This window comes from Triturus cristatus, chromosome 4_2 (genome assembly GCF_964204655.1).
Source record: "Triturus cristatus chromosome 4_2, aTriCri1.1, whole genome shotgun sequence".
Classification (NCBI taxonomy): domain Eukaryota; kingdom Metazoa; phylum Chordata; class Amphibia; order Caudata; family Salamandridae; genus Triturus; species Triturus cristatus.
This window is the reverse complement of record NC_140586.1, coordinates 866,962,880-866,989,525: the sequence shown is the minus strand read 5'-3', so window position 1 is coordinate 866,989,525 and position 26,646 is coordinate 866,962,880. Positions and strand designations below refer to the sequence as shown.

General features: G+C 43.5%; 1 protein-coding gene across 1 annotated transcript in view; it reads left to right on the top strand.

Annotated features, from left to right (window-relative positions):
- The window catches only part of LOC146835281 (uncharacterized), a 226,414-nt gene that overhangs the window by 187,116 nt on the left and 12,652 nt on the right, over positions 1 to 26,646 (top strand). Inside the window, exon 4 of the mRNA XM_085602860.1 lies at positions 11,456 to 11,700. Coding sequence (XP_085458986.1) covers positions 11,456 to 11,700 — 245 coding nt within the window. The remainder of the gene's footprint in view (positions 1 to 11,455; positions 11,701 to 26,646) is intronic.

Below are 26,646 nucleotides of genomic sequence, written 5' to 3'. Positions count from 1 at the left end.
AATCAACACTCATCACACTTGAACAGTAGTGAAGTTGCGTAGACTCTATTAGCATGTGCGTATCAGTACAGGCAAGAGAAGGGCCACAACATGCAGATCAATGCTTCAGACAATAACAGGCAGCATAGGAACATGTAGAGGTGCAAGAAATGTGGAGCCAAAAATAAACCCCAATCATTAAGGATGGCAACGTTCTCAGCCCAACTTGACTAGCTGGACGAGTCATGTGATATTTGGCGTCTGCTCCTTGCCCCCTGTCAGGGGACAAGACTCACAGCTCATGGGATCGGCATAGTGCTATACCACAAGACTGCACCGACTGTCTGCTCTGCTGACAGTCAGCATGTGAAAGGGTCTAACAAGGTCACATGTAGCACTACTTTGCCAAGTGTGTACTCTCCCTCCAAGAGTATGTCCGATATAGGAACGTTGGCAAAATGACGCTGTGCAGCTCTGCCCATGGGACTTCCTCACCTTGCACTGGTGTGTGTCATCGCGCGTAGGTGCACACACATGCATTCTGGGTCCAGGCGAATGGAGACATGTCCACTGTTGTGGTGGGATATGTGACCATTCCTCCAAGATGCAAGAAGTTGTTGGGACCTGTGCTGTGGGTTAGAATGAGTTGTGGCTGCAGGAACGTAGTTACTCATCCATGAATGCGAGAGCAGCTTCATGGGCAATCAGTTCCAAGAGTACGTCGTTGTTGAGTTCAACGAACACGAGGGTTTGCCAATCCATTAACTGTTCTGAACAGATGTGCTCCGTCAACGCCGTTTTACCAATCCGCAACACAGCCCAATAGGAGAGCGCCTCGATGTGGTCACTGCACACGAGGAATTGTGTAATCTCCCATGCACAACTGTAAGCACATACGCAGAATATCAAGGCATCCCATGCACGTGTATCACGGTTACACTCCTGTTCGTGATCCAACAGGAGGCGCACACCCAAGTCATAATCCAGTTCAGCTACCGTTGTGTTGGATAGGCAGACATTCATGGACCACTCAAATGTGCATGATCGACAGTAGAACCAGGGCTGGACGCTGGTGACGTACGCAAGACGGAAGCTCAGACGGTAACTGATGCACAACACTGCCACTGGCAGTGCTTTCAACAAATGAAGCATACGTGCACGGTACTGTTCCACGTGATGGGGGTTGTGCATGTGCCCGGGATGGCCTGCCATTGCATTGGTGCGTCTCGTAGAACCGGCACTCTTCTGACATGCGGCAGTTATGTGGATGGTATGCCACAGCTCGGGGCAATGAGTCGTATGTGTGTGCAATGTTGGGAAGAATGGGTTGTTGTGTACGTGAGAGTCAAGGGCATCCCATGCAGAGGCACCTCAAGCAGGGACTTCAGTGTGTGGGGTGTGGATACCTTAGTCTTTCATTAGCGCAGTTCGTGGTTTGGGAGTTGTAATTATCTGCCATGGTATCTCTCTCAGGGGGAGCCAGCCGTATTTAAGACCATGGTCGGAGGTGCAGATGTCCTTCCGCTTTATGTATTGGAATGAAGGAGCTTTCATCCCTAATGTTTGTCTGACTACTACTTGCATTTTCGAAATGTGATGTGGCTTTAGCGCTGCAATTGAGGCTAGGCCTTAGGTTTATGGTGCACCATTAGCGATACAAACACACCAGTTGGCATGTAGAGCCAAGAGCCCGAGCAGCCTTGCGCTCCTTGTACAATCTCTCTCCCTCTCTCTCTCTCTCTCTGTTCTTTGATGAGCGTATGACACACCTTCTTCTCTGGAATTTTGTCTTCCAGGCTGTGACCTACAGATTGTTCAGTGAAGACCCGCTATGACTCTTCCTAATAGTTATTTTGAGTTATATTTGAATGAAATTTTGTGTTGGGAATTGCAATAATGAATGAATGATTGTCCGTTTTCTGACGACACATGAATGTTAATTGTTGTAGTTGTGCCACATCAGGCTAATTGTTTTTATTCAGGATTTCGTAATGTTGATGTGCAGTATCTTTGTCAGGGGGGGCTGCCTGGGGTGGGTGCCAGGGGGCCTGGGGGTTGAGGCGGTGGATGTTGTGGCCCTCCTGGGTATCCGAACTTCATGATCAGTAGCTCCATGGCATCTGTTGGCCTTTAGGTGTGGCTGTGGGCTGGGCTCCCTTTTATGGTGCAGGTTGTTATCCGACTTTACACCAGGTAAGAGCAGGTGTTAAATTCCTGCTGCTAACGTGCCTTATCGCCTGTTTTGGGATCTTATCGCCGATCTGGCTGGTCTTTGAGATTGTTGTGAAGTGGTGTTGTCACGGCTTTTTGCATTGGAACGCCTACTCTATATCTCATTTGTGTTAGTTGCTGGTGTCATCCGTGGCGATGTTTTTTGCGGCTGCTAACGCAGGAAAACTGGTGATATGGGCTGTTAGCACCAGCTTGTGAATGGTGCGATAAATTTATCACCACTTTGGCTGCGATGAAGTGCCGATAACTCTGCGATAAGACCTTGGGAATATGCCCCGAAGTGTTTCTGCTCTCTCCCTTTCACGCAATCAATGTGTGAACGATTAGTAAAAATGCCCCATGATATTTTTGGGTGGATTTCTTTCTGAAACTGGATTTTTGCCTGAAAGTTGCTTGTACATATTGCACAAAGCGAGACGAGCCTGGCGCCTTCCTGATACAGTGCATCCCCTCCCTGCCTCTTGCTGACCAGCAGGCTCTGCAGTCTCCAGCTTTGTCCTTGCATTTCCCCAGCGTGCCCTCAGATGCCAGAGGTAAATAAATAAAAAACATGGTCCACGGACTGGCCACGCCTTTGAGGAGAACATTTGTTGTGTTTAAACTGTGCAGAACCATACGAACGCCAAATAAGAACAAGCATTGGCAAAGTTAAGAGTTCTGTCTGTGTAATGTGAGTTCCAAGTTACAGGCTTTACCAATGTCTGTAAACCATTGTTTAAAAGAAGGAAAAAAGACTTAGGAGGAAAGCAAACACATATTTCATGATATATCTAATCTAATGTGTTTCACAGAGCAAACAGCACTTAAATTAAAAGCAATAAGGAAGTGTCACAATATAAAGGGAACATTTCCCAATGTCTAATTTACTTCCCACATGTGTCGGCTATTTGCTTCTCAGCAGATTTATGGGCCTCCTGCAGAAATGTCATTCAAACTACACCTTCTGCCTCAGACACCAGCAGAGCCTGTGCAGCAGATAGGCCTTCCCCCTGCACCATGAAACCCTTTGCATGCCAAAGCATGTGCTTTCATGCAGCATGTGAAATACATGAGATAAAACAAACAACTGGTAGAAAATTCACCTTTTGTACTTCATCACCCTGGATCGAGTACCTTTTTACTGAACCCTATTTTGGCTGGTTTTATTCCTGCTAAACAGCGTAAAGTGCTGTCCTGCCCCCATGGTTGAACAATTAAACTCCTAAATTCCATACTCAACTTACTTATAAGTCCTTAGTCTATGGTGTACAAATTCTACCTAGGCCCTGTAAATTAAAAGTCACTACTGGACTTCAGCAACGAGTGTGCCACCCACTGCAGGGGCAGTGAAAACATGACATCATGCCTACCCTATTTGGAGTGTCACAGTTGCACCTCTTAGGCCTGCACAGGATCTAGCAAAAGTAACTCTTTGTAACAGGTAAAAGCATTTCTTTCAAATATTAATATAATCAAGATATGCGCTTCCTTGCATTATTATAGATATAAAAAACCACACAGAGCAACGTACGGTGGCTTTGCGTGGCTTAGGAAATTTAAGGACTTGCATAGCCTTGCAATGACTTGCGGCCGTCACTCACGGGTAAAGCAAGCCTTGAGTAAACATGCTCTCCAATTTAATGTTAAAGTAAGATTTTTTATAAATATTAGGAAAAGGTACATTAAGAAAGTTACCCTTTCTTTGCCTAAAACTCTGCAGGCACATTTGCATGAGCTTCTAACTGTCACCAAGAAGTCGATTAGCCCCTGGATGAGGTTTGAAGACTGCTCCCAGGGCAGAGACAAAGGCTTTGTAGAGTGAGTTGTTTTTCTTTCTCTGGCAGGATAACCATCTGGGTGATGCCCACAAACTTGATTAAATTAAAGAGGGCTACACTGTCACAGGAAAATGTTAACTGGCACCTGGCAAGGCCATTTCTTGTACTCCTAGTCAGGCATGCACCAATTCCTGTGGCAAGGAGTGCTACTGCTAGAACTGGTTTAGAGTACCCACAGAAAAAGGGCTGCTCAATTCTAAGAGTGGGCGTAGTTGGCTTCGGACTGCAACTCCGTTCCATCTCACCCCAAATATTAAAACAGAAACCGCACATACCTTTGATTTAACAAGTAACTCTATCTTTACATTGAAAAATGCATATTGTCATCTCACAAAAATGAAATTGAAAATACAGCAAGCAGTTAGAGAGGTGACGATTTTGGGGTCCTCCCTAAGCCAGGGAGAGAACCAAGCAGATGCCTTGAACACAAAGAGCACATCATGCTGAACGATTCGGTGGTGGTCCGATCCGTCTAGGACCACCCCAAGCACTGTTATGGGCAAAAATACAATCCCAACTGAAGGCCCTGCAAAGCATTATGGGACGAGATTAGCAGTGGGTAGTGAATATTATAGTGTCCAATATCAAAATAATTCTACAAAGAGCTGCAGTTCAACAGGTCATTACTAGATGTCCCTCACGAGTCAAATGTAAAAGCATTGAAATTATTATTACATCAAGCTGCAGTTCCACTAGTCGTTACTAGATGTCCCTCACTAGTCAAATGCAAAAGCATTGAAACCCTTTCATGAAGCTTCAATCCATCAGAACATTTGTAGAGCGCACTACTCACCCACGAGGGTCTCAAGGCGCTGGTGGGGAGGGGTGCTGCTCGAATAGCCAGGTCTTGAGTAGCCTCCTGAAGGTTAGAAGGTCCTGGGTCTGCCATAGGAGGATGGGGAGGGTGCTCCAGGATTTGGCGGTGAGGTGAGAGAGTTTGGCCGAGGCTCCAGCATAGAGGGCGTTTCCGTAGTCCAGCCTGCTGCTGAGTGCTGACGTGGGCCTGGGTGACCGTTTTTCTTGTCTCGGTGGGGACCCACCTGTAGATCTTGCGTAGGGTGTTGAAGCAGGAGGATGAGACGGAGTTGACTTGCTTGGTCATGGAGAGTTTTGAGTTGAGGATAACCCCAGGTTGCGTGTGTGGTCGGTGGGTGTTGGTGCTGCTCCCAGTGCGGGCGGCCACCAGGAGTCGTCCCAGGTTGAGGGGGCAGAGCCGAGGATGAGGACCTCCATTTTGTCTGAGTTCAGCTTCAGACGGCTGTTCTTCATCCACTCAGCGACGGCTTTCATTCCTTCGTGGAGGTTGGTTTTGGCGGTGAGAGGGTCCTTGGTGAGAGAGAGGGTCAGCTGGGTGTCGTCGGCGTAAGAGATGATGTTTAGGTTGTGGAGTCGGGTGACATGGGCAAGCGGTGCCATGTAGATGTTAAACAATGTTGGGCTGAGGGAGGATCCTTTGGGTACGCCGCAGATGATCTCGGAGGCTTCGGAACGGAAAGGGGGAGGCGGACGCTCTGGTTTCTGCTGGAGAGGAAGGAGGTGGTCCATTCCAGAGCCTTGCCTCAGATCCCTGCGTTGTGGAGGCTTGTTGCTTAGGGTGCGGTGGCAGACAGTATCGAAGGCGGCTGATAGATCCTGGAGGATGTGGGCCGCAGTTTCGCCGTTGTCCAGCAGGTCCCTGAAGTCATCGGTGGCGGCGATGAGGGCAGTTTCAGTACTGTGGTTGCTGCGGAACCCGGACTGGGACTGGTCCAGGATGTTGTTCTCCTCGAGGGAGTGGGGCAGCTGTCTGTTGACTGTTTTCTCGATGACCTTCACCTGGAACGGGAGCAGGAAGATGGGCCGGATGTTCTTGAGGTCCCTCGGGTCCCCCTTAGGTTTCTTGAGTAAGACGTTGATCTCGGCGTGCTTCCAGCTCTCCGGGAAGGTTGTGGTCTTGAAGGAGATGTTGATGGCCTTGCGGAGATGGGGTGCGATGGTGGCGCTAGCTTTGTTGAAGATGTGGTGTGGGCATGGTCTGACAGAGAGCCGGAGTGGATGGTGTTCATGATTTTGATGGTGTTGTTCTCGTTTATGTTGGTCCAGGTGAGCAGGGGGTTGATATGGGTGGTGTCCATGTGGTCTGAGGTGTCGGTGGCTGTCAGGCGGTCAGGTTGTTGAAGCTGTTGTGGATGTCTGCTATCTTACGATGGAAGAAGGTGGCAAGGGAGTCGCACAGGTCTTGAGATTGTGAGATGTCGTTGGTGTTGTAGCTAGGGTTGGAGAGTTCCTTCAAGATGTTGAAGAGCTCTTTGCTGTTGTGTGCGTTGTTATCGAGAAGGTCCTTGAAGGAGGCCCTTTTGGCGGATCTGATGAGGTGATGGTGTCTGCGGATGGCGTTCTTGTGGGTTGCGTGGCTGTCCAATGTCTGTTCATGGGGCCATTTCTTCTCTAGTTTTCAGCAGGTTTGTTTGGAGGCCTGGAAGTCTGCGGAGAACCAGCTAGCTTTCTTGTTAGTGCGTCTGCTGGAGGGTTTCTTGATCGGGCGAGAGTGTTGGCGCAGTCGTTGATCCAACGCCTGAGGTTGCGGGCGGCGGTGTCACTGTTGGTGGGGTCGGCGGCTGGGCGAGGGTGGTGTTTAGCTGGTCTTCGGTGATTTTACTCCAGCTGCGGCGGGGGATCTGTTGAGTGCGGTGGTGCATGGTGGGTTTCCGGAAGGTGAAGTGGATGCAGTGATGGTCGGTCCAGTGGAGTTCGGTGATGTGGCTGAAGGTGACGTGGGAGCTTGCGGAGAAGATGGGGTTAAGCGTGTGGCCGGCGGAGTAGGTGGGTGTTGTGACGAGCTGTCTGAGACTGAGGTTGGTGAGGTTGTCAATCAGGGTGGTGGAGTTGGTGTCGTTGTTGTTCTCGAGGTGGAAGTTCAGGTCTCCGAGGAGGATGTAGTCTGACCCTGAGGGTGTTCTTGTGGATGATGGCGATTCCACCTCCTACTCCATTGGTGCAGTCACTGCGGGTGATCTTGTAGCCATCTGGGATGGCTATGGCAATGTCGGGTGCCCAGGAGGCGTTCATTCAGGTCTCTGTCAGGAAAGCGACATCCGGGGAGGATGTGTCGAGCAGGTCCCAGAGTTCGATGGCGTGTTTGCGTGCGGAGCGGGTGTTCAGTAGTATGCATCTGAGGTGGTTGCGTGGGTGGTTTGGTGACTCGGAGGCTTGTGAAGCTGCAGCTCCGGCAGGAGAAGGCTCCTTTGGTGTGCTTCGGGCGGCCAGGAAGCAGGTGTGCGCTCGTCCGGTGTTGAGTGCATGGAGGGTGCTGGCATCGTAGCGGCATTGGGTGTCGTAGCATTCACGGGGGCCAGGGGGTATGGTGCTGGGCGCGGTCCAGATGCAGACGGGCACAGACGGGCTTGCCTTAGGCACGCCAGAGGAGCAGCTGGGAGGCGGGAGGGGGCAGCGAATGGGCAAGCAGGGGGGCAGGGATGCAGGGGACGCAGCGGCAGGAAAACGGGAGGGTAGAGCGGGCGGAGGGTACAGAAAGCAAAAAGAGGGGTACAACAGTACAACAGTGCAAAAAAGGGAAAAAGGGTGAATACAGAAGCACAATTACAGCAAGGTAGACAGGGGGCAGATCGAGCGCATACAGTTTTGGGCCTGCCACTGGCCACCAGGGATGAGGCGCAGGCGGTAGCCTGCAGGTGGAGGCGGGCCTCGAACTTCTGGCAAGCGGCAGCAGCAGGCTCAGGGGCAAGGACACACAGGAGGTGATGTGCGGTGTGGTAGAGCGACCTGCCTGAAAACAGGGTCTTATGGTGTGCGATTCCTTTTATGTGTACAATCATATAATGAATATTTACGGAATTGGCTTCAAAATGGTTTCAAAGATGCAAAAGGTGGCAAAATCAAGCATAAAACGCTCTGGGAACAAGTAGTTCAGTTGTGAAACGGACTACAAAACATCAATGTGATGGCGTTCACATTGCGGGGAATTCATTGGCTGACGAAGCTGCAAAGGGGGCTGTGCAAACAGCTTCCATAGCTGCGATCACTCGTTCAAAAATGAAAATAGACAGTGAGATATTATTGGATGTCAATGTTTCAAGCAAATGCAGCGGTGCAGCGTTACCTTTAAAGTTTACATACAAATACTCGTATATAATTGATGCGAACAACGTTACGTTTGTTCGAATCCCTGGAGTGGGGGATAGGGTAATTCCAAACATGGAACACAGATTAGGACTAATCCTAGCAGCACATGAAGGGATAGCCTCTGCCCATGCAGGTGTTTCCGCCACAGTATCGTTATTAAAACAGGGATATTGGTGGCCAGGCATTAGGAAACAGACCAAAAACTATGTTTTGGAATGTGAAATATGCCAAAAGATGAAAGTCTCTACAGTGCAACATCCTGCGCAGATGCCCCGGTTAATTTCAGATAAACCATTAGCTTGTGTTTACCTGGATCACTGCGTTCCCTTGCAAAGGGATGGTAACTATAAATATATCATGGTCGCAGTGGATTCGTGCTCAAGGTTCCTATGGACGTGGCCTCAGCGCTCGGCTGACGCTCGAACTGTTATAAAAGATTTGCGAGTCTTTATCGGCACATGCACAATAGGCACGCTACACTCTGACCAGGGCCCTGCGTTTAGCTCTCGGACTTACAAAGAAGCCATGGCCAGTTTGGGCGTTGCATTGGGGTACTCCTCTCGTTTCAATCCTGAGGGAAATTCTGTTGTGGAAAGGAAAAACCGGGACATAAAGCAGTCTATAACAGCTAGGGTATTAGGTTTGGGTGATGGGTGGGTCAAACATCTTTATGGGATCCAACGATCATTAAACAATTGGCCAAGAAGTTCTCTGGGGGGGTCACTCCATATGAGGTCCTATTTGGGACAAGAATGTGGGTTCCTGATCTCGAATGTAAAGACACAGTGGTGGAAAATAAACCATTTGATATCAAAGATCGTTTGGCTGTTTTACAGGACTTAAATGAACTAAGATCGAAACAAACCACCACTGGGGATAATCCAGCCGTCCCAGCAAGGCCTGTCTGGCTCCCAAAGCTTGGGGATCTAGTCAGAGAGAAGATTGCGGACAAAAAGGAATTTGGGCCTTCTTACAGACAACCGGCACCTGTCCTAGCAATCTAGGGATCAAGAACAGTACTTCTGCTGCCCCTTGCTGGTAAAAAGATAAAAATATTTGTGCCCATCGACCTCATCAAACCACACTATGTGGTCAATACTAAACAGTAGGCTAAGTTTACTCCGACCAAGTAGCAGATTCACTCCTCTAGCTACTACCCAAGAGGTTCAAACTGAAAGACTCATCACCATTGAGAATCCAACAGTAAGAAATGAAGGACTAAGCAACAATGCTATGAAACTCGTTCCTCTTGAAACCCAAATAACAGTTTGTCCTGAATCACCTCTCTACACCAATGTAGCAAGTAATCAACTGGTTCCAGCGATTTCAAAGCATCCTGATGCAATTTCAACCATTGACAGAACTGCCACTGGCTATTTTATTAACTTTGATACGTTTTCTGAGGATCCCAGCGAACCAAAAGAACATTCAAAGAACAAGCACAAGACTTCTTTCATCACATGAAAAAGACTTATCTGGTTTCACCATGGATTGAACTATGGATTATTTCTGGAATATTTTTCTTTCTGCTTTGGCTAGCCTTAGCAATGACTCTGAGCATGCTGATAAATGGAAGATATATTCACTTGGACACAGAAAGTAAAAATGTGAACTTACTTTTGAAACCACACAAATCATCCCATCGTGAAGCAAGAAACTTGTTAGTAGTGAACATCACAGCCGTCCCTATACAAGATGGTATAGTTTGGGACAAAACGGATTATGATATATTCGGTCCGTCGGAACTTTTGAAGATTCAACACTTATTTAAGATATCATTAAGTGACTTTATTACCTCCAGTACCTATTCTGATGATTGGGACTTTGAGACTGTTAATAACATGATGTCTGATCTAGAAACGTCTGCTGCATTCTCTAACCATGAATACTTAAAGGGTTTAACTGACTATGACCAGCTGTTTTGCTATAACCACTATGGTCATCATTTCTTGCATAAATCTGCAACACCTAGAAATTTATTTATGTATAACCAATGGGAACATTGTCCTACACCACCAAGGGGTAGCTCAAAAATGTTTGAAATGAAGTTTCCATATTTTTTGGGGTACAATATATCCAATCCAGAAACATTTTACTTTAAAAATGTGAACAAAACAGGAACGAAAAATATGTTAACTAATACAAAACAGATTTATTCTGCAACCTTTATTGCCCAACTGTCTAGACAGGGTTTTGAGTTTTGGAAAAACACAATCAACACGAAAACTGTCTGGGGTACAAAAGATTGGCAAGTACAGGGGACAAAAGCTTTGTTTAGAGCCTGCATCATCCAACAGCAGATAATGTTTTTGAATGACACTGTCCAACAAATGTCTAGCCTTGGGTTAGCCAAGATCAAAGACATGAACACACCGTCCGTACCTGTACCTACAAGTAACAGCACTACACAGGGGGAGGTCGACGTACATACTATCTTACAAAACAACCGATCAGATTCTGAATGGAAAAAATGGTTGCTCTGGCCCACAGACACAAACATCTGTCAAGAAAGATTCCTGAACAAGATACAAGGTTTAACAATCAATAGGCCAGACCCACAATATGTTCAAAGACAGCATCCAGGGGTAGTGACAACATACTATGTAGGGAAACTATGCCTTGACTGGCTACAGACATCTACACTAGAGGATGTGAAACAACACTTATCTTTACTTAAAGAAGACGCAGACCATAGGGAATTCTAGGTAGGTCCAAGAAAACCGTGTCAAAACGTTTCATATATGCCGGCATCTATGCTGCTTATAATGAAATATGGAAGGTTACCCAAGCAGATGCTGCAGAAAGAATACGAGAAATTGATCGTATTCATTTAGAGAAATCTCTCGCTGTGGTCGACAATGGGTTAACGACTCTGTCATCCAGATATATTCATTGGGCAACATTGTATCCTCTGCTGTAGACATTATGGAACAAGATTTGGTCCTGCTGCGCCATGGCCAGTCTCAATTACGCTCTATTCTGTTATTAACATGTCTGATACGAGCGGTATTGTACATGTATTTAAGACCATATGTTCTGGACTGTTAGCACCCTTTTAAGCAGTCCTTGGGATCATTCCAAACTTCATGCACTCGGTGTTTGGAGGTCTGCCGCTAATTCTAGCACTCGTTGCAGGAATCCTGTTTTTATTCCTACTGCTACACTATGGCAAGCCACTCCACCAGCGTCACTCCCATCACCTTGGAGAATGCTCTCCTGGAAAGGAAGTGTTGTGAGCGCATAGTGCAACTATTGGGTTTACCTCATCTACGAGAACTAAATACCACATGGTTTCTGTTTTTCAGACCAATCTGGCAAGATTGCATCTTACCTGTTCTACGCTGCCTGCTTTGCGGTGAAGAATGCGTGCTAGACATCTGTCTAACACTCCCATCAGTCATGTCAACGGATATTGATACTCTGCTGGACCCGATAACGGCCCATGATCTGTGTTGTCCCCAGAGGCTACCAATCCTGATGACGGCATTCATTGAGATCTCACAGACGCAACATGCTACTGCTGAACATGGATGGATTAAGAGGCACACAGGTAACATCGGCAACGAACACTGCTACTGACGATGCTTCACATCTATGTGCAGTTAGTCTTCTAAATGAGGTAATCGACCTATCACTGACAACGGTAGATGAATTTTTGTCTACAGGATTACAGGATTTCATGTTTTCCCTAGCATCTTGAAATAACTTTTGATTTGGTTCACAGTGTACCATGTAATCTATGAATTCGGCCTTCAATTTTGTTTTTTGTTTTTTTAAAACAAAAGACAACAGGGCATATCAACAACAACCGGCGATAATTATCGCTGAGCGCACTTAGTGCTCGGATAATTATAGCCGGCTAGCGCCGATTTTTATCGCTGAGATAGCGTGCTATTAGCAACGCTTATCTCATCAGCGATAAAAATCCTAGCGCTAACTGGCTAACGTGAGATTATCGCTGGAAACCCAGCGATAATCTCACGTTAGCTAGTTTATAGGGACTCACAAACTTAGCCATGATATCCACCTTCCATAGGATATCATGGCTAAGTCAGTCCTGAAGGATAACAGGGGTTATCGCTACTTTTCCTGACGCTATGCTTCATAGCGTTAGGCTTGCTGATAGGAGAAATGTCGCTTAGCGACATTTCTCCTGTCATACCAGGTCAGGAACGCCCACTTTTCATCTCATTAGAGAAGCAAAGCTGGACGTTAGGAATCCTGATGTTAAAGCAAGGTTTCACGCGTTAGCGTGACCTTGCTGATTAGGCGATAACATTATCGACGCTTTTTGGCCGAATGCGGCCGCAAATGCGGCGATAATTTTTTATCGCCTACTTGTTGATATGCCCCTTTAATTTTAACTTTCCTATGGTCACCTTTTTGTGAATATTGATTTTTTCTTTTATGGCTACAGACTCTGCTTACAGTAGAACTATTCTTAGAGAACAGACTTCTTTGAAATACTTCCAGGGACACATTGTCACCTTTCTTCGCATTTATGTGATCATGACGTGAAATGGCTCTGAAATTTTTTCTTTCTGTACAATTAGACCATTTCATTGCATATGTGTATATGTTTCAGTTCATTCACTTAGCATTCGCTGTAAATATATGCTTAGAATGAAACATTGCTTTCATATGTACAGCACCTTTGCATTTCATGTCTAGCAAATTTTTTTAACGAACAACTTCTTTTAGTATGCTTTTAAAAATGTTTTTAACGAACATGTGATACTCAATTTTATGTGTTTAGCATGTTTAGCATTTAGCAGTATTGATCATTCGTCAATGGAGTGGGTGTTGTCTTTCGATTAAATGCCCGTACATAGGTTTCCTTGAATCATGTCCTTATATAGGCACAATTCGCATTGCCCTTATTTAGTCATAGAATCCCAGTCCTTATTTAGGCATTTGCCATGCTATCCAAATCCAGGCATGGTCAACTACATCCGTCCATCCCACGTCACAACGAGTTCTTAGAAACCAGACCCTTAAGCCATCGGGACTTTCCCTAGCTAGGATTATTGATTTCTCCAAGAACTCATCTATTATGTATGAACTGCTATTCCTTAGTGGTTCATCCATGACGTCTTCCTCTGCCCGACTTTACGTCAATGCTAGCATTCCTAAACACCTTTAAGGTATAAATATGCCTTCCCTTACCATGGCTAACTACGGCATGGCTCGGCACGACTTGACTGCATGGTTCGCCACGGCAAGTTCGGAAGAGACCATATCCCGGTTTGACGCACTGACCAGACGCTGTCATCCCTGCTCGCAGAGAATCCAGCTTCCAGTGTTCGGACTCCCTTTGCGGGGTATTAGAGCTTGTGACCCGGAAAGAGATTCCCACCTCTCTCATTCTAAAGTATGCAGTTGACAAGAACCTGGAGGGACTCTTGGCATACAAACTTAGTATATATCATACTATAGAAAACAGCACCTACTCTTACCTTGTACTACACTTAGGTTAGGTACACTGGGGTAAAACTATTTAGAAGCATCAGACAAGTATTCACTTTTTAGCCTGTGTTATTTATGTATGTATATATGGATATATGTCATAGCTAAAAGACAATGCTAGTGCAGTATTATTTCTTCTTACTGCTTACGCTGTGCGTATAATATCTTGCTTACTGTCTAATGATTGTAACAGCTCACATCTCTTACACGAGAAACAAGACTGTTCAATAAATCCCCTTTATTGAAACGCCCATCTATCTATTTCTGTGTAACTCTGAAGAAACTAAGCATGCACGATTGACTGAGTGAAACTGTTATCTATTGTTTTCACGATTCTGAGACGCATTCCGATTCTAAGGGAAACAAAGTTGTCATGTTTATGCGGTTGTCAGTAACTAATCCCTTCTTGTTCATTCGAGAAGTTTCTAGTGACCTCTGAGTTAGCTGGCACACACAGGTAATTAAGTTTAATGTACTCGATAGGAGCATATTGACCTTAGTCCTATGCAAAAACTATAGTGTATATTATTCCAATGCGCAGAGCCTATAAGGGAAATAGGAACTACACTACATGACGCCCAACGTTTGGTAAGGCACTAATTTAGCTCTAAATACTGAAGTAACTCAGTCGTACTTTTCTCAGAGACCCCTACTCATAATACTCCATAAGACGTCTGGAGTGGGTAGGGATAATATTCGCCATAGCTGAGTAGGACGAGAATCCTATGTATTAGCTGTTTGGTTTGTTCAATGTTGTAGGATACAGTGTTCCAAAATATTGTGAGACCCCTAAAGTACTGTACCTACTCTTCCTTGCACCCAGGACCAATAAGTGTGTTCGAAGGTTAGTTTGTTGGACTACTGTTCCGAGATACTGGCTTAAAGACACCTTTTCCATCAACCGCCCAGCCTTCCACATCCAACTGGACTTGTCCTGGACCCTGCTGTTGGTCTATGCTGGGTTGCCTATTGATTCCCAAGTGCTGTCCCCATAGTCCTGGTTTAGGTTTCTCCCACTCTGAGCTTTTCTGCAACTGCACATCTGATTTAGTTGGACCTCGCATAGATGATATCCGGCCTCGTGGAGCCCTCTTTGCCTATAGCTCAGGTTTTTGGACTTCCATTTTGCAAGCTAATTCCAAAGATAAACCCCCAACCGGGTCAAACTTTGTCTCTGTATGCTCCATTGCAGTTGTCCTCAAATTCTTTCTAGGTTCCAGACTAGAGCGACTGGTTGACTGTGGTGGGGCTTAATGATTTTCGGTGCTATTTTGAATTTAAACATTTAAAAGTCATATCTCCATTGTTGTCATTTTGGTGAAATTTCATTAATTAGAATGTATTCTGCTTCTCTTCATTGTCCACTCCATTTGATTTCCTGGGGCGACAGTCCTGTTCTCCTATCTGGAGTGCTTCGCAGACTCATCAAAACAAGAGGAAATGCATTAGGCCATCTCAAAGAACATAGAAGCACACACCTTTGTCAATCTCAGTTTTAATGTGCCATTTGTCTGCTCCACGAGTCTAGAAGCTTCTGGAAGGTAACTGCAGTGGAGCTTCTTCTGAACTTATAATACTGCACATAACATCATCAGGACCTCATTGTTAAAATGAGTTCCTTGGTCTGATTCAAGAGCAGTCGGGAAACCAACCTCGGAATCAACTCTCTTAACGATAGCTTGGCTACTGTAAGACTGTCATTTCTTCTCGTCCGATAAGCTTCCGACCATCTTGAAAAGATACAAACAATCACCAAAACATATTTCAACCCAATGCAAATGGGCATCTCTGTGAAGTCCATCTGCATTCGGTTGAAAGCACATCCTGATCTCTCTACATGACTCCTGGTGACTAGTGTTTTCCTACCAGCATTTTGTTGTTGACACACTACACATCTGTGGCACATACTTTCAGCCACCAACCTGAATCTTGGATTGAACCAAGTCTGCCTCAAAAGACAGCAGGGATGCGCCAGGGAAGATGCATCACGCAAGTTTGCCCTTGAGCCACCGCAGATGCACCGCATTTACAATGCGGTGCATCGTGGCGCAAGGACAAGCAGATGTGTGACGCATCTGCCGGTGTAAGGTTGGCGCAGTGCTGAAGTTGTGTCGCAAGCGCGACGCAACTACAGCACTGTTCCAACCTGCCCTATCCCTAACATGGTGCGTCACGCCTTACGCCTGCTCGAAGCAGGCGTAAGGATTTGACATACCAGCGTCGGAAAAGTGACTGCGTGAAATCTTGTAGATTTCACTGCGTCCCTTTTCCGAGGCTTTTTCCGACGTAACGCCCACCCTGCATACATTAAACCTGACTCTGGTTTAATGTGGCGCAGAGCTTTACAACGTGACGCATCTCCCTAGATGCGTCACGTTGTAAATCTGTCACAGCATGGCGCTAGCTTTGTGCCGCCGCTGTGTCACAAAAGTGACGTAACGGCGGCACAAAAGTGGCGCACGGGGCTTGTAAATCTGCCCCTCAGTATACCATCTCGCCATACATGTGCGGCAGGGACCATGATAATGTCTAGCCATAGGTGGTAACAAACCATCAGGCAACACAGGTCTTTCATCAGTTGAAACTCAAACATCATCTTCCTCTCTTTTAGTGCAACCAGCTCTAATCCAACTTTGCTGACTCTAGTTCCTGTTATCTTTTATCTTCCTCTTAAATATCAACAGCAGTTAACAACAGGTTGCAATTCATGACATCTGAAGTTTCATTGACTAAGTCCCCATTGAAAGCATGTGCTTTTAAACAACATTTTGCAGTTTCGTCTACATAACGATTTCTGAGTCAGTGCCTTGCCTACGAGTAATGCATTTCACGACAGCAATTTGGGCAGGTAATTGTAGGTACTGCAAAAGGTTCCTCAAACTTTATCCGTTTTCTTATTGGCGAACCAGAGGAAGTCATAAATTAACACACTGTGACCACAATCACCCGAAAGTCATGTACTAAGCCAAACCCCTACTGACTATTTTTTAATATTGTCACTCTTAGCTGGTCTGAGACACAGTAAGCTCTCGCTAAGGCAACCAACTCTGCCACTAAAGCTGAAAACACTCCTTGCAACCACGAAGATTCAACAACACCCGCAACTGTACAGACAGCATATGCAGCTTTCAGATTTCTTTTATGATCTCGCAAACATGAGCCATGAACAAACAGCACATCTTGGATATCATTTCTGGGTTTTGTGCACAATGCCCCACTGGCTTCCTATACAGAGAAGATGCCATTTCAAGCTGAAAATCCACTCCTACAAAGCACTGCACAACCAAGGGCCAGCCTACATCAACCACCGCCTAAACTTTCACCAACCTACTGATTGAGCAGAGCTTTGAGAAAGTAAAACCTGCTCGATTAATCCCCTAGTAAACTACTACTAGTGTAATGCGTGATTAATTTGCACCAACATAAACACAATGGGAAAATGCTTTGCACATGCATGCACTAATGCTAAGACTAATGCATGAAAGACAAGACCGCATTTGAGTTCTGCTTTTAAGTTTAATAAAAATAATGCTGCTTTTGCACATTGTCTTGCTAGGAAAAATAACATTGGGTTAGTACAAAGGTGAGAGGTTAACAGTGAGAAGTACATTTCGTAAAATTAATAATGTTTGTTTTTCATTTACTTTAGAAATGTACGGCCTATATTTCTGCATGAATATTAAGAGTTAAAATGGTCACAAGATGAAATAATACACTGAAAATCAAGCTCTGACAGAGAATGGAGAGAAAGGCAGTGGCTGACCTTCACTAAAGAACGTTGCGTGTCTGTCAAGTAATAGAAATACGTCTATGGGAATGAAAGGAAATGTACAAACTGAAAGCGGCAGTGCTGAATAATAAAAATGTAGAACATTGAAACATGTTGCTGACTCTCTAGAGGAGATTTGTGGATAGTATAATGTGAAAGAATACAAGACAAAGAACGTTAGAAAATTTGATCATGCCTATGGTGGTGTGATAGAAAACCCCCTGAACCAACCAGTGAGAGACCGAGTTCTTGTAAATGTTTCAACTACTGTTTGTTGAATATGTAGGTTTTAGGGTATAACTGGGGTGGGTTTATGGGTGTGGTTAGGTCGGCGTTTGGAGAAACTTAGAGGGAGATCGTCGCTGTCCGTCGGTATGCTGAGGCCTACCTGTTTCCTGTTCCTATCCTGTTACCATTATCATGTTAATCTTTGTTCCCTGAAGCTATCTCAGGGGACCCCCTACTATCCCTGTGGCCAAGGGGTGGTATTTCCTTATTTTCCTTGGGTTAATATTAGCTAAATGATTCGTACTTTGCATAATCAATTGCAAATGTATTTTCTCTCTGAAACATTCGTCTCTTCGCCTAACCACTTCTTCATGTGCTTTTATTCATTTTGACATGAGTTTTACACTGTTTGCATTGATATATGCTCTCTCTCTTACATTATTTGGTGATAAACAAAATTAACTTTACACAGAGTTTGTGGTTATTTGTGGTTATTCAGATAATCATAGATAGATAGTTATTATTATTACCATCAACTTCTCAACGTTGGGTCCATTGACCAGAGGAAAGAAGTTGATATGCAGGCTCAGTTAGTTATTTAGAGTATTAGATATAAGCCTGTATAATGAACAACTGATTTATTTTGTGTTCATTTAGTTTTGAAACTAAATTACAGTGTCTTTCAGTGGATCATGTGAGGTGAGTTGTGTTATAGGCCTGTGAATGTGTCATATTATTATTGATTATCGATCCCTGATTGGCACTGGATCCTTTTTTGGTAGCAGAGAATGGTTAATTATTAATTAGTTTGGTAATAGTTATTGATCATTGATTATTTGTTTCCTAACATGAAAAGTTAGTGTTTTGTTCTATGTTGTCTAGAAATGTGGGTACGGAGTTACCTGAGATCGCGGGATAATAATGTTTTAGCCTGAAGTAGGCAGGTGAAGAGTGTGGATAAGTTATCACACTGGAGAATTTCTTTTTCTGCTGTTATAATACTGAACAGCGAAAGGCTGTAGGTGTTATATTAGGGACTATTCGGATGAGAGTAGATTTTTGTGTGTTATAGTTAAAGGTCCACTTCCGAAACTCTAGCCTTACCGCCAAAGAAGTACCAAGACCTCTTTCTAAGTCCTCCTGTAGCTTGTTTGGGTGTAGAATAGCGCTGGTCATTGTTTTACTCGAAGTGAAATTCTCGTTTTGAAGTGAAGACTATCTCTTTATATAGTGGAACAGACAAGGTAGCATTGTTTTATATTGGTATTGACAAGTTTTTGGTTAAGAAATACCTAGAAAAAAACGTTGCCGTATTATTTTGCAAAGGGAGGGTCAGTAGAAGGAGTAATACTGACGTCAGAAAAAGCCGCGCTGGCATTGGTCAGATAGCGGGAGCATTGAGAGCCGTGATTGGTTAACTATTGCAAGCTGTATTTGTATTGGTCGAGATTTTGCTTACGAAGTAGTGCTCTGATTGGTTGGTTGGTGTGAGTCGCGCTGGTATTGGATGATTGTTAACAAATAGAAGTTGTAGAAGTACGAAGAGTTTATTATTGTTTACTGAATAATAATTTAGCGTGAAGAGTTGGGAAAATGAAGTTGATTAATAAGATAAAAGGTTTCTTCAAAAAAGACAAACCCATAGTGACTAGAGCGGGAATTCTTATTCCACCTCCGAGAATGCCTGCTTCTTTTATGATGTTAGAATGTGGTTATTACACATGCACTTGGTTGGAGAATTGGGTGAAGTACACGGAAGATGATGGTATTTTGGCTTTTCCAGAACATGGTACATTTAATGTAAGGATTCCACAGAATCTTAGCGAACAAATGAATTCTTTAGAGCCAAGACCTAGACCTACTCAGTATGAAGCGCTTGAGGAATGGGAGTATGAGGCCTTTGAGCGAGAGAAGTATAGGGGTGGAAGAAGATACAGGAATATGATACCTAGATATCCTTTTGAATATCGAGAAGAAAGATTGAAAAGATGGAGGAGAGCTGTAGTAACAGAGGGTTTATATACAGTTTTAGTTGCTGATGAATCGACTGGAGGCAAATGTAAAGAGAAAAAGAAAAATGTAGAGACATCAGGATTACATTTTGAGGAGTCTGACGATGAATTATTAGATGATATTTTGACAAAAAGACCTCCACTATATCAAGAAAGTCCAAAAGAGTCAGTTCCAAATGCACCATTAATGGGAACACCACTGATTCAGCAGGTTCCCCAAGTTCCAGTAGTTGCTAGAGTAGTGCAAAAGAATGAAGTGGATATGTTGACTAAAGCAAGAGAGGAGTTGACTCATAAAATTAATCAATTGAGTATGAATGCAGAAGTATTGACAGTGCCAGTAACAATTGCCCCTATAGTTCCATTGTATGGAGATAAACAGTATCTCAAGAGTACATGCATTGACAGTCCCAATGAATGGTGTTAGGAATGAGGTAGTAACGGCAGCTGATCAGGTTGAATAAGTTGAGTCAAATACTTCATTGATTGATCTTCCAGTTTGTGAGTTGATAACTGAAACTCCAAAGAGAAGTGCACAAATAGAGCCAAGGAAGATAGTGCAGAATGTCACTCGAGCGTCAGGGAGTTCCATGGGTCCTTTACCAGATGAGTTAGATGACTGGATAAGGGGAATGGAAAAGCAAAAACATCAACCACAGAGTATAGATGTGAGTAAACTGAGAGTGGATTTGGAGAAAATGATTATTGATACAATAAGTCCAGACTGATTGAGTACTTATCGAGATGAGGAGTTATTATTTTTGTGTAAAAATATTACTTGGAGAGCAAGAAATTGTCATGAGAAATTGACAGAAGCTGCTTGTGAATATGGAATAGAAATAGAAAAGTCAAAGGTATTACAGAAACCATATAGAATAGATTTTACTGATAAGGATTTGGAGAGTTTGAATGTGTCTGGAAAAATATTGCAAATAAAAGAGCTGATGAATATTCTGAAGAAATGGGGAGATGTAGAACGATGAAAAGGAAGATGGTCGAAAAAGAAAGAAGAAGTGAATACTGATAAAAATGAGTCTTCGTTTCCACTGAGGAAGGCAGAACAAGCTGAAAGGGTGTGTTCGATGATGGTGGATATGTTCACGATCCTTGGAATAGACAGGATATATTGCCTTTTACAAAGAACTTTCCTAGACTGAGGGAAAAACCAGTTGAGTGGTAGAAACAAGTAGAGAGGGTTGTGAAAGTTGCAAAGGTCTTCTTGAAGGATTTAGATGGTTTGTTTGAGATTGTCGGTCTAGCTGATTTATGGACTGAGTGTAAGATCACTGTTGATTGGCCTAAAGAAGAAAACCCAAGAGATCCAAAGATAGGTGCACCTTCTGATGAGGTGATAAAAATGTACAATCAGGTAATAACTTATCTGAAGAGTAAAATTTCCCCAAAGGAAACAGATTGGGTTAAAATAGACAGAACGACACAAGAACCGAAAAAATTGGTACATGCATAGTTATGAGAGGTTGTTACAGGTGTTCAAACAATACAGTGGGTTTGAGAATATCGGAGATAAAGATATGGGACATTTTCTATATCGTTTTGTTTTTAGTTTGAAACCGGAGATTAGTAGCAAAATTCAACAACATTTAATTTGTTGGCAGAGCAAGACGATTGATGAAATACTGATGTACTGATACTGAAATATTGTAGTGACGATATTGAGTTGAGACATAAAAAGTTAAAAGAGAAAATTATGTGAGCACAAGTAAAAGTAGTGGAGCAGCAAGAAGCAAATAGTGTTTACCAAACAGATTATCAGATGAAGGGTCAGAATCAGAATGGTCAGGTATCTGGTGGTGGCAGAAGTAGAGGAAAAATGAGTAAAGATGATTTGAAAAAGAAATATCCTTCTCATGCGTGCGGAAAATTTGGACATTGGAAGAACGAGTGTAGATCTGTTCTAAAGAATAATGGGGTGAATCAAAATTTAAATCCACAGATGCAGAATGAGGTGCTTGTAACTCAACAACTTGTCAAAAACAACAGGGTTATACCCAAATCACCCTGTGATACCTGGGTATAAGGGACAATATATATATATAAGAAGAAAAGTATCACGGAAAAAATATATCTACAATCGTTCATGGAAAGAGCATATTTAATTACCCCTTCAAGAATATCAAATAATCAAATAGAATACATCTGGCATCATTTACAGTATATCACAAGAAAACAGGCGTTTATACAATGAAAGATACAAACACATATATCACATACCATCAATTAAATGTATAACACACAACAATTAACCCAAACGCAAACAATTTTCATCAGTGTCCCCTTCAAAGTATCAGGCGGACCACTTGGAGGTAGTCAAACTAAAAAGTGTGGGACACAAGCAATGAGGGCAACTATGACCCAAACGTTATTTCAGGTGTCCCAGCGACAGTCTGTGAATCACTGAAACTCAGGTGACTCCTCCATCCAATATCTGTCGACGTGACCACGTTTCAGCCAAAGAAAACTTGAGGCCTCTTCAGGACAGGGGTTAAATGACAACTATAACAATAAAGGGGAGGGGGGAAAAAACATTAATCAAATCTACATGGACCAATGACTAGGGGTGATGACCAAGCCGTGCACACAAATCCAAGTGCCCACAAAGGGACCAGATACACCTTACATCCCAAAGTGATTTATAAAGGAAGAAAGGAGATAGATATGTGCCACACAACGCAGGGTGCCTGGGGGTATCTAATATCATCCCTCACCCTAGTGTGCAAAATAACTAATTAAAAGAAAGTGGCACCATCTAAAGATGTCTCTCACTGGACCACCGTCCTAATGTGCTATATACATGTCCCAAATAACGAGACCAGGAATAAAAACCTTATATCCCTACACCTACAGTCCTGATACACTTACATGTATCCTCTAAATTCCAAAGTTGCTCACTAGATATCGAGGAAAACGTTCTGTCAATGACAAGAAGAACAGAGCAACAAAGTGTCACCGGGGCTGCTGAGGTAGTAAATCAATATACACAGTAAATAATTTCGTCAAACACGTAGGTATGCACCTACCTTATAAACGCTACTCGCGCTTCTATACTGTTCCTTCCCTAGAGTTCAAAACACCGGTTCTCCACACAGTTTCTACGAGATAATGGAAAAAGCTGTTTTATATACTCCATGACTCTATGCCCATCTTCAGCGGTCTGAACCGAGATAAAAATTACACTTACTCGGTCAAAGTCGGGCAGTCTCTACGCGGGAATCTTCATTAACACGCCATTCCAAACCACAACGGGGGCCGAAGCAACGGAACGTGACGCGTCCTACCCGGAACTAAAAGCTAACGCTCTGCATTGGACCCTCCCTCTGCCAGCATAAACACAGACAGAGGACTATAAGTCGCCTGAGGCTCATCTCGATATCGGGTCTTAGCGTTCCCAAGAGAATGAAAGGGTAACAAACACCCGTGGCTATACCTAACATAGGGAATAGATTTATAAAGATCCACATAAAAAAACGCGTAAAAATCAAACAAAAAACATTAAAAACGAAACTAAATCCACCGGCTCAACCTGTATAGCTACTGAATCAGTCCCTCTAGTAAATAGGAAGGAGTGAAAATCCAGAGTGGGCATTGTGAGCACGGCACGGTCAACACACCAAGGAAACCCACAACTCCCTAAAGCACAATAAATCTATACAATATATACAAATACACTTAACAATTATACTTACATTTAATATGTACATAGCCAAAATGAAGAGGAGAGCCCTACAGATGGCTCACCCGGATGGTACATCATAGGCATTCAACAGTCTGCTTGTAACATCAACAGAAAAGGTAGCTGCGTACAGGGACTTACATAAGCAGATGCCCCCTTTAAAAAATGGCACATCCTATCGGTAATTACCTAGGGGCAACTCAAGTCTAATCTAGACAGTATTAATTTCCAATCAAAGACCAAACCTCATCACGGTCATTGAGCCCCCTACTACTAGAGGTCTGATATCTTTCAATCAAACGTGCTTCTAGGCTATTACGTTTTTTCTGTAATAATATTTTTGTAGGGGCCTTCACTGTTGCCAAAACTGTCCACTCCAGCTCGTTTTCGCCATGTTCATTTTCCAAAAAGTGTTGGACCATGGGAGCCCCCAAGGTCTTGCATCGGATGCGGGATTTATGCTGGATAATCCGCATTTTGACGGCTTGTGTGGTTTGTCCTATATATGAACAACCACACGGGCATGTTACACAATACACAACATTTTTCGTATTGCAATTTGAAAAAACTAGCTGTTTATGTATTTTTCCATGAATCGTAACTGTTTTAGAATCCTTGGTGTGGACACATACAACACAATTGTTGCACTTAAAGTGTCCTACAACTTTTGGTAACCCCAATAGACCTCTAGTATCTGTGGGTATAGGTGATTGCCTAGAAGCTTTAACAAGCTGGTTTCTCAAATTCCTGCCACGCCTGAAGGCGAACAATGGCTTCGGAATGTTTAGATGGTCCAGTAACCTCAAGTTCCTCAAAATAATCTGTTTGACCTTGTTAGCTTTAGGGCTGAAGGTCAATACGCATACCAATTGCTCTGTTTCCTTTTTAGTTTTAGGTATAAGGAGATTTTCACGGGGTGTGTACCAAGCACGTTTAAGTGCTCCTTTTACCAATCGCTTAGGGTAACCTCTTTTTACCAATTTCTCTTGTAGATTTTTTGCATTCCTGAAGTAATCGTTTTTTTCTGTACAATTACGTCGTACCCTCAGGAACTGCCCGTAGGGCAAATTGTCCCTGAGGTTACGTGGGTGTCCTGATGAATAGTCTAGTAGAGTATTTCTGTCGGTTGGCTTAGTGAATAAATACACTTCCAACTTGCCATTTCTAGCGATGATCCATACATCCAGAAAGTTAATACGTGTATTACTCACATTTTTGGTAAATTTGAGGTCGGGGGTACGGTTATTAAGCCATATATGGAATTGCTCCAGTTCTTCTTGTGTGCCCTTCCATACCATAAATACATCGTCAATGAAGCGAATCCACTCAAGAATATGCTCTCTGAATGGAGTCTCCTCATTGAAGATGTACCTATTTTCAAAGAAATCCATCACTAGATTGGCAATTTCGGGGGCAAAACAACATCCCATCCCTACACCTTTAACTTGCAAAAACAAATCAGATTTAAAAGCAAAAAAATTATTTTTCAAACAGATAGTTGCCAATTCAAGCAGAAATTCAGAAGGAACCATGTGTGGTCTCGGTCTAGTGTCCAATACATGTCTCATCACCAGTAGTGCCTCATTTTGTGGTATATTCGTATAAAGACTCTCGATGTCCAAGGAGACCAACAACTGTTGGTCTCCATCGAACACCGAGAGCTCCACTTTAGAGATGAGGTCCATCGTATCTCTCACATAGGCTTTAGTTTGAGGAACAAATGGCTTGAGAAATACATCAATGTATTTCGCCAGCGACTCCAAAATTGAGCCACAAGCGGCAATAATGGGTCTTCCTGGTGGTTGGGAAACATCTTTATGTATTTTTGGTGATACATATATGTTGGGTATTTTCTGTTCGGTGACATTTAAAAACTCGTATTCTTTTTTACATAAATACCCTGCTTCCATGGCATCTGTGGTCAGGTGTAAAATTTGGGCTTTTAGTCTGGCTGTGGGGTTGTCATTTATAGGTCGATAATGCTCCCTGTTACTTAACTGCCTTTTAATTTCCTCATCATAGTTTTTTGTATCCCAAAGGACTATTCCTCCACCCTTATCAGCTGGCTTAATAACCATAAGGGGGTTACTAGCTAGTTCTTGTAAAGCCAGTTGTTCTTGTTTATTGAAATTGGATCTGAACGAAATTCGTTTAGCGTTTAACAGATCTATTTCACGCAAGGTTTGGTCTTCAAAGACCAAAATTTCCTCAGGCATTGCTAAGCGCTGTGGGCAGAAAGTAGACTTCTTTTTAAGGCCACTGAAGTTTCTTTCATTGCTCTCATTATATTCCGAAAAAAAGATCTTTAATCGAATTTTCCTGAGAAAATGCAACACTTCAGTTTTAGTATCTACAGGGTCTTGCATGACCGTAGGTACAAAAGACAACCCCTTACGGAGAACTGCAGTTTCTACGTCAGACAAGTGGTGTTGGGACAAATTGTATATAGGCATTAACTCCAGACTCGTATTACTGTGACTCTCATTAGGATTCAACGTCTGTACACTCTCTGACGTGTCCTGAAGAATCCCTGCTCCTGATTCTGTGGCATCGGTGTACGCCATCCTCTTCGGAACCCGCGACCCCTGGGCCCGCCTCTGTCTAAAAAAGGGGGTGGGTGTGGGTAAGCCCGAGGGTATTGATAGTAGGGCTGGTATGTGGGGTAAGCTTGAAAGGAGGTCCCTTCTCCTGATTCTGAGTCCGATGAGGAGGTAGAGAAGGTAACAAATTTGGTCCGGGATCTGCCTCTATATTGCAAATTAAGGTTACTTGGATTATTATTCTTGAAAAAGTCCTCTTTTAGATACGGATCAACCCACTCTAATTTGTAGTTCTTGATATCTTTCAATACTTTAGATGTCTTCAAATTAACTGTATGGGTTTTAAAATCAACCAATGTTTTTTCAATAGTTTCTAACAGTGATTTTGCGTCTGTTATAGTTGTATCGTCTCCGATTTCTTCTTCTAATCTCTTGATTTCCTTAAGTTCTTCTTCGCTAATCCTTAAAGCAGTTTGGATGGATAACACAATCCAATCCCGAGAGCACTTGGTCCCTACCCCACTAAAATCAACCAAGTAAGTTTTATCGTTTATAAAAATCACAGGAATATTTTTGACCTGCAAGCCTGCAGGTATAGTGTTGGATTTTAAATATTCCAGCAGTACTTGAGCATGCAGTTGCGTCCTAGTGTTCTTTTTTCTAAGTTGTATCAACCGTTCACCCTTGTCTGAACTGAGGTTAGTTAATCCAGAGGTATCTACCCCCAAAAGTGATGGTATCTGCTTCAGTTTGTTAATATCCTCCTCTGAATAACTCACCATATAGGGCT